Source organism: Chinchilla lanigera, unplaced genomic scaffold (assembly GCF_000276665.1).
Source record: "Chinchilla lanigera isolate Chin_1 unplaced genomic scaffold, ChiLan1.0 scaffold00054, whole genome shotgun sequence".
NCBI classification, from domain to species: Eukaryota; Metazoa; Chordata; class Mammalia; order Rodentia; family Chinchillidae; genus Chinchilla; species Chinchilla lanigera.
The window spans coordinates 6,447,125-6,456,175 of NW_004955455.1; the positions used below are offsets into that span (position 1 = coordinate 6,447,125).

Genomic DNA, 9,051 nt, shown 5'->3' on the forward strand with positions numbered 1-9,051 from the left:
CTGTGAAAAAGACCTGTAATGAGGTAGGTGGGGATGATGACAGGCTTGGAGGGAGAGCACATATTTCATGCGCCGAGCCACATGTCAGATATCACAGTCAGGAAAAATATCCTTGAGCCCATTGGTTCTTACACACACTATATGAAAGAGATGGAATTACTGGACCCACTACAATGAAACTCATTGATATTATACATGTGATGTGCAGCTATATCAGCATAGTCCTTCAAGGCTAAAATTCACAACACAAAGGAAGCTCTTACCTAGATCAAGCAGCATCACTTCCATCTACAGGGGCGCTACTCTCTGCTCTCTGATATATTGGGATAAATTCTTGGCTCCCTGCGACTTTCTCCTAAATCCATCTTCCTACTCCATTATTTCATCCCTATTGCTACAGAAATCTCCCAAAGGAAATAACTGCTCTGATCAATGATGCCTAAATAATGTCTGAGAAAACTTCAGAGGTGGCTTAGGACTCCTTGCAGAGGTCACTTTACTTGCTGGCACTATGAACCCCACTTTATTCATGATGAGATGTGTGATAAACGGTGTGGCCATTTATGTGCCACAGTTTTAGGTTATCTCTTGTTGTAGTGTGGTATTTGTCATTATATTTTAGTGAGTTTTAAGGAGAATGCTATAGCCTAACATTATTTAAAGTTTTTAGACATTATAATATTTTGTATTATTTCTCTTTAATATCGTCATTCCCTTTATTACACAAACACACAAGTACACACACATGAATATCAATCTATGAATATATACAACAATTTTTGTGTGTATGTTGTAATAGATAATTTAATAATTATTCATAACCTATATCAACACAAATCTTTGGACCTGATGTGTTGATATTCTCAAACAGAAATATAGCTGGTTAGGAGGGAAACAATCATAACAAAACTGTTATTAAGTACTTTATTTATTTATTTATTTATTTATTTTGGCGGTACGGGGGATTGAAGTCAGGACCTTGTGCTTGCCAGGCAGGTGCTTGTGCCACTGAGCTATATCCCCTGCCCCTTATATTAAGTACTTTAAATGCAATTCATAATTGAAAACAATTTTATTTAAAGAGTGTGAACATCGTTTTCTAAAAAATCTCCCTGCCAATCCCCTGAAACACCCAGATAGCCTAGTCTACCTTACCCTTCTCTCCTGTTCCACAATGGCAGTGCTAACTTGCTCAGGTATTATTGGTGTTATTAGTATTATTTCTGATCATAAGGCATGTTTTTTCCTAGTTCTTACTTTTAAAGTTTGGAGGAATAATTTAACGATAATATTGTTGACTTTCTTCTCAAAACCTGTGGTTCCACTGAAATTACTATGATTTTTTTCTTTTTTATTTATTTATTTATTTTTGGTATCAGGAATCAAACTCATGACCTTGAGTTTGACAGGCAGGCACTGTGCTCCTAAGCTACATCCCTGGCCCGCTACTAGGATTGCTTAGAGCAAAGGCAGGTATCATTCCCCAAACTGGCAGTCCTGCACTGTGTCTGTGTCCCTAGCTGAGTCCCTCACTGCAGCAGCTGGAGAGTTCCCAAGTCTGAGTCAATAAGAGGTCCATGTCCCTAGGGACAGCACAGGATTCTACTATACCCAGCTTCAGGTGTCCAAATGCAGCCCCTGATAGGAAAGAGGAAGTGCTATTCACCCAAAAAGAGTATAATCATTACTCTGGAGCAGGGACATATACACAGGAACGGGTCTGAGTTGTTCTTAAACTCTATAAACAACGTAGGTCGTGGAGAGTTTGCCCTTCTCATCATTCAGTCCTCGGGATTCCCAGAGGTTGCATTTATGCCTGAGGTCCCAAGAGGTGTGGGAAAGTTGATCTGGTGAAATACATCAACCACCATTCTGTGTCTCAGTCCCTGTATAGCTCTTGTTGTCTGTGAGGTCCCAGCCTCTGCTTTTTTAGAGATCTATCCCAGAGACATCAGAGTGAACACTGGGGCATGAAGACAAAGAAACCTGATTTGCATGTAGGATTTCCCCCTCATAATGGATGTGGCGAGGGATGAAAAGGCCCTGAGGAGATCAAACACAAGCAGAAGAGTCTGAGGACCACTAGTCCTTTTGAGAGTATCCACTCTGGCCGGGACAATGGTCCACATCTAGTTTCTTCACCTTTGTCTTTTTAATTGCTCGAGTCTAGTTCCCTCTGTCCTTTAAATCTCAATGCAGAAGTCCAAGTTATCTACAAACTTTTAATAACACTATTAACTTTTAATACAACATGAGGCCTTTGTGCCAACTCTTCCTTACCTACAAGTACCCCTGTCCCTACACATTGCAAACTCTTCCTGCAAATCATTTCCAAAGGCTTCTAAACTGTGTGGTCAGGTAGCATTTTTATTGGATAATTTACTTCTATAAGTGGTGCCCTAATCTCCTATCTCACCATTATAGCAATGATCCCATTTCTTGGCTTGCAAAATCTGTCTTAGTAATTTTCTTCATAACTGGGACAAATTAATGATGCCTGGGGGAAGGGTGTACAACATACCACACTACGCCATTGCTCTGCTGGAACACGTGGGTATCAGGATCCTACCAGAATCCTAACCTCAGCATTACTAATGAATTGAAGAGGCAGAGTTTAAAAATAAAGGAAGATAATTTATTCAGAAAAGGGTGAAAAAAAGGGAAGAATACATACAGATTTTTATCCTCAGCTGCTTTTTATTTAGGACTAGTGATCTCTTCCATACCCCATGTGGGCACCTGGGAGTTGTCACCATCTAATTGGTTCTCTGGCTGTCTGACTCTAGCCTGGTACCTCTGTCTACATTCTTTCTGTCCAGCTTCAGGTATCAAAATGCAGTCCCTGGTAGGATGGAGCACCTGTTATTCACCCAAAAAGAATACAATCATTACTCTGGAGCAGAGAGACAGACATACATGAATGGGTTTGAGTTGGTCTTAAACTATATTATTCTTTTGATTCCTTCCTGCTCTTTTGTAATGGATAAGTGTGGGGATGGGGAGACTCACAGAGGGCAGCTCAGAGTTAGAAATTAAGTAAAAGATGTATTTAGGGCCAGGGGGATCCATAAATAGGGAAAAGATAGGGTGAAGGCCTTATTGAGCTTTATTTTTAAGTTAATCCTTCTAAGGCAGCTTCTGATCTCCAGGGTAAAGAATGAGGAAGGAATTAAGCTTGGGAAGCTCCCAGGTAGTGTGATTAACATAAAGCCCTTAAATGTTGACTATTTATCCATAAGCCCTCCATCCAACATCCTATCCACCAATAAAGAATAGGAAAGAGTCTTGGTAGGAAGAAATCCAAGGGGAGGATCGAAAGCAGCTGGAGAGCCAATCAGATTCCAGGAGTCTATGCAGGCCAAGAATCTCTATAAAAAGGAGCTGCAGACAAGAATCCACCAGTATTTCACTTTTGAATGTGCCCTACCCCTCCAGAGTAGCTGTCCGCCTCTTTCTTTTTCCTTTCCCCCACCTTCAAATAAGCCATCTTTTCTTTTCCTCCTTTCCCCCACCTTTGAATAAACTGTCTTCTTTTACATTCAACTCTGTTTCTTTAGGTCTTTATCAATGCTGGATTTAGTATTGCTAGGAGTTGCGTGTTCCAGCAGAGCAGTGGTGTTGCATGGCACGGTGTGAGGAGCACTCATCCCCAGAAGTTACAAGGGGGCGTGTGTATACCTGGTATGGTGGTGTAGTGATTCTAAAGTGAGAATACTCATAAAAGTATAGGTGTGTATGTGTCTTTTATATACTAAGTAAAAGTCCTTAGGCTGCCCCTCTGTCTCCTTTGTATTTTGCTGGGTGAGGATGGGAGCTGGTTACCATGGCTTGTTATGTTCTTGGCTACATCCCCATTTCATCTGTGGACTCTTCTTTTTAAATTCTTATGTTAATTTTGTTATCTGGTGCCTCAGGTCTGGTTTCTCTCTCTTTCTTTACCTTTGTCTTTCTATTTGCTGGAGTCTAGCTGCAGAGGAAAGGGTCATGTGAGAAAATCAGGTGAGGGGCATCATGTGTGTGGGGTCTGAAGGGGATATCCATGACAAAAGCTCTCAGATTGTTCAGTACAGATGTGTAAGTGTTATCAGATGTTCTGGCGCCAAGGAGGTCTGTGTTCTGCCTTATCTCTTCTTTACAACATCCTGTCCCATTGGTCCATGGGTGACATGGCTCGTTTTACGGTTTCCTAGCGTTTGCCAAGGACTGCACATTTACTGGAGCCTGCACTTTACTGAAAACAGCATGGTTGCTGAAAAAACAGTAGGGAGAGGGTGCTGAGAAGGTCCAGACCAGGTTGAGCCTGACACCTACCATGGTTACAATACGGCAAATGTACCACTAAACACCCCTACCAACCCCTTCAACCTACTCACTTGGCCTTACCTGTATAAGTTATAGTATAGGTGCTGCCTTCCACTCACTTTACAGTCGGGAACATTTTTTCTTCTTCCACTCAGGTTCAATGGGTCCTCTTGCATCCTACTTCCAAACTATTTGCCATTTCACAACTTTCTTTCTTTCTTTCTTTCTTTCTTTCTTTCTTTCTTTCTTTCTTTCTGTTGCTGTTGTCACTGTGTGCCAGCTGCCCAAAAATGCCTCCTGCCAGCTTCTCTCTCCCATTTCTGTTCTAGAATATTCCTGAGAGTTAGGTCTCTAACACCAGATCTGACAATAGGCATAGTCAGGTTTAAACCTCTCCTGGTCAAATGAAGGAGAATTTGGCCTTCCTGTGTCTTCCATGATGAAAGCCTGGCTTTCCACCCACCTTCAGGCCCCAAACCCTAAATACTGTCTCTGAGCCTTGTTCTGGTGGGAACCGTACATCCAGCATGATCTGTGGTTCTCTCTGTGACCATGTGCTTTCCCTTCAGTGAGCAACCTACACTTAATCATCGGGCTAAGCAAGTGTCTCCCCTCCTCTGAGACATCCTGGTGAATAAATTCCCTCTTATCTCTGTTTTGGGCACTTTGTTCTAAGCTCTTGAAAAGTTCACAAGCTCCCTCTGTTATGATTCCATGTGTGTTGACCCGCTTATACCACCAGCCAGAGAAGGTGTCAGAAATAATTACATAAGGAACAAACCTCCTTGTTGTTTACCATAGCGATTCTGCTTATATGAGTAAAACCCTTGAGTTAAGGAAACAACGGTTAAAGTGAAATTTTACATCATGGTAAAAGTACTTAGTTCCCAGACCAGAAGCGGGAGCAAGGAGACCATCTTGGCAACTCTCAGGACAAGCACAAATAGGAGAGTGTGCTTAACTGTTGTGAGGTCCTTCATTTCTTGTGTGCATTCTACAATTTTGTTTCTTCTGAAACTGGCACAGTTCCCTGAACGTGGGTCTGGGTGTGTTCCTGGCTGCTTCTGCATCCCAGGCTCCACTTATGGGGAAATCTAGCCCAGCAGGCTGGCCTCCATGCATGGGAGACTCAGACCCTGTGTGTTCACAAGGTGAGTGGCAGGAGGGGAGGGCATATTTGCATGAGCAGCTCCTCCTCTTTGAGGCTGGGATAAGGCAGCCCAGGAGCAGCCCAGCATAGGAGTGTGGGCTTAGAGGGGACTGTGTCCAATATGGCCTGGACTCATCTCCTCCTTCTTTTCCTCTCTCTCTGCACAGGTAGGGACAGGCCTCAGGGCTCCAGGACATGCCTCCACCCTGTGCCAATCTTGTCTGTCTCAAATTCCTGGCTCTGCTCTTCACTGTAATGTATCCTTATTTGCAGGTTCCCTGTCCCAACCTGTGCTCACACAGCCAGCCTCCTTCTCTGCATCTCCGGCAGCATCTGCCAGACTCACCTGCATCCTAAGCAGTGGCTTTAGTGTGGGTGACTTTGCAATACGGTGGTATCAGCAAAAGCCAGAGAGTCCTCCTCGGTATCTCCTGAGTTATTACTCAGATTCAGATAAGCACCAGGGCTCTGGGGTCCCCAGTCGCTTCTCTGGATCCAAAGACACTTCAATCAATGCAGGTGTTCTGCACATTTCTGGACTACAACCTGAAGATGAAGCTGACTATTACTGTTGTATATGGCATAGCAGCTCTAGCACTTACACAGTGCTTTAGACCCATGGGGAAGTGAGACTTAAACCTCCTCTGCCTCCTTCCTGCATGGTGAAGTCACTGCTGAGCTGCCTGAGTCCACATTTAGCTCTGATGGTGGCTCTCATTCTCATTTTTTCACTCAGTATCTGATTTTAGTAGTACCAATGGGTGAAAATGGCTCTGTCTCTTCCTTAGTTATTAATTTGATCCATTGCTAATACCGTTTCTTCCTTATCATGTTGAAAGTGGTATACAACCATTCTCAGGGACGAGTTATTCCTCGGAGCAGAAGTAAATAAAGAAGGAGGTGTTTGACTCATTAATGGTCAACAGGGTCTACGCTTGAAAGTGATACACGTGGTCACGGAGCTTCTGGTCAACCACTGTGTTTACAGTGTCTCAAATCCGACCTTCAACAACGAGGTCACTTTTCTCTGCACATGCTGTTTCCAGCATGTATCTGGAACAATCTTCCTCCTGAGACTCAGACCCAGAAAGTTCCTGTGCATCTAGATATACTGAGCAGGATCTTTTTGGCAATGAGATGAGACTGTGTCTGTGCCCCCGCCCCCAGTGAACGTTAAATTCAAGATCCCTCCCAACTGGATCATGTTCTGTAATAATTACCTCTCTTCTACACTCCAAGGGATTGTGATGCTCACATGAAGACTTCACTGAGGCTGAGCACACCCAGGGATTACGGACATAGACAACTGAAGAAAATCCATTCCATACAAATGGTGAAAGAGAATCAGAACCGTGGAGAGAGTTGTGTTTCCACTCCGATGTCCTGTGGTGACTCTTAAGACACCTTTCCAAGCCTGTCCTCTCCTCCTCACAGGTCTCTCTGGACAAAGGAATGATTAAAGGAGCTTACAGAAGTGGCCTATCCAAGCACAGTTAGTGTTTTCCTTTTCATCTCCTGGAAAGTGTGGGTCATCAAACTTGATTCAAATATTACTGAGTGTCAAATGAGACAGTGTGTGGGTTGTTGAACAATATCTCTGTTTGTCCATACCTGAGCTGCTCTCCACTTCTGTCTGCTTTTTCCTCAGATTCACAGCACATTAAGTTTTCCACATCAGGATGTCCTGAACCCTGGCTCATAAATAACGGTGATTACTCTGTATTTCTTACAATTATAGAGGCTGAGAAATCCTTGATAAGAATGTCAGTAGACTTGGTGTCTGGGAAAGGTCCACTCTCTGATTCACAGATGGCAGCTTCCCATGAATTTGCACATGATACAAAACCAAGATCCACCAGGCCTCTTTTTATAAGCCCTACACCCTATTATAAGGCTTCCACCCCTAACAGGCTCCATTTAATAACGCAATCTCCATTAGCTTGGGATTTCAACAAATGACTTTTGATGGGACATAAGTATTTTGACCATAGCACCTGGTGACCTCACTTTTCCATCATGTGTCTGGGGCATCAACACCAATATTGGCAACACACTACCTCTGACCAGTTCAAAGTCTTCCACCCAACCATTTGTTTTTGCAATGTCTTTCACCCACTTAATTTGTTTAAAAATCATTTCAGGGGTACTTTTACTACAGCAAAATCTCCAAATCCACTGAGGTTTCACTGAGCCAGCTGCTATCATCACTTCCTTGGGCTCGTGAAAGTATGGAGGTGTTGTGAATCCTGTTTCTTGTCATTGTCCTACATGAAGCCTCATCTATTCTAACACCACATGACATGATACTGTTTACATTTGCTGGTGGCACAAAATTAAGATAATCACTACTCCTCAATATGGCTTTGGAGGATGATGGACAAGTTGAGCTGATCTGGAAAGGGGATATAGCCCCTTTGTGTTAGTAGATAGCTTGCTTTTGTTTGGGATTGTCACTGTCTATGTATCTCGGAAGTTCTGAAGTTTGAAGGATGCTAAGAACATTGAGCAATGATGGATAAGTGGGTCTATCCTCATACTTAATTTTACTCAAAGGAGAATTTCATTCAAGACATCAGATTTTTTTGTTTCTAGACTCTAGATTATTAGGTGGTTTATAGGGGACAAGCCTTAGGGATGGCCAGTCTTCAGGGGTTGAAGATGGTTGGGAGAGGGAGAATGTCTTCATGAGGAAATACGAGTGTTTTTGTATTTCTCTCTGTCTTTTACACACACACACACACACACACACACACTCCTCTCCTTTCATTAACTTTGTATTGTCCTCAACTCTCCAAGTTCTGGCTTTTCTGTTATTCCAGGAATCAGGATTCTGTCTATGCTGACTCAGAGATCCCCAAGGCCGGAGTCTCCAGAACAGAGTCTCTAGCCACAGAACAACAATAACACTGAGGATGAACGAACTCCGCTATTAGAACCAAGCATGAAATGCCATGAATTTCTGTTCTACAGAGGTGGGGTTGATGCTCAGGAATCCCAGATAGTATTCCTGCTTCTTGTCAAGTTCTCCTGCTTCTTGAACATCTCTGGGCTCCAGTCAATGCCTGAGGCTTCTGCTGACATTTATTTTAAGAAAACAGCCTGAGCGGGGCTGGGGATTTGGCTCAGCGGCACAGCGCCTGCCGACAAGAGGTCGTGAGTTCGATTCCTGGTACTGGAAAAAACAAACAAACAAACAAACAAAAAAAAAAGAAAACAGCCTCAGGGTTGCTCTCACTATGCTCAAGTTCCAGGAGAATGTGAAGCACATACTCCTCCTACATGCTGTCAGGGCCAGGACTGCCACTCACTCACTCACAACTCTGACGTCTCCATCCAGGCTGCTGTCTACTGTTACAATCCAGGGCCACAGCCTGTGACATCAGCATGCAGCCATTCTCCCTTTACCTCTTCACAGCTCAGACTGGGCTCTTTTGACATAAATTTCTAGGTCTCTTTGTTCTTGGACTGACAGAAGATTATTCTCCCAGCCATGGGCTGATTGAAAGGACAGTTTATCTAACCTGGCAAAGCGGGACACATATCTATATATCTATATATCTGTATATCTATATATCTACAATCTATATATCTACATATCT

At 43.2% G+C, this 9,051-nt stretch overlaps 1 gene segment (V, D, J or C); it reads left to right on the top strand.

Moving 5' to 3' along the window:
- Positions 1 to 5,512: 5,512 nt before the first annotated feature.
- On the top strand, positions 5,513 to 6,025 carry LOC102019887 (the record flags this gene model as incomplete). The annotated part of the segment is given in 2 exon segments: positions 5,513 to 5,619; positions 5,726 to 6,025. Coding segments are annotated over 2 exon segments (346 nt in total), but the record flags the coding sequence as incomplete, so codon positions are not given.
- Between the last annotated feature and the right edge of the window lie 3,026 nt (positions 6,026 to 9,051).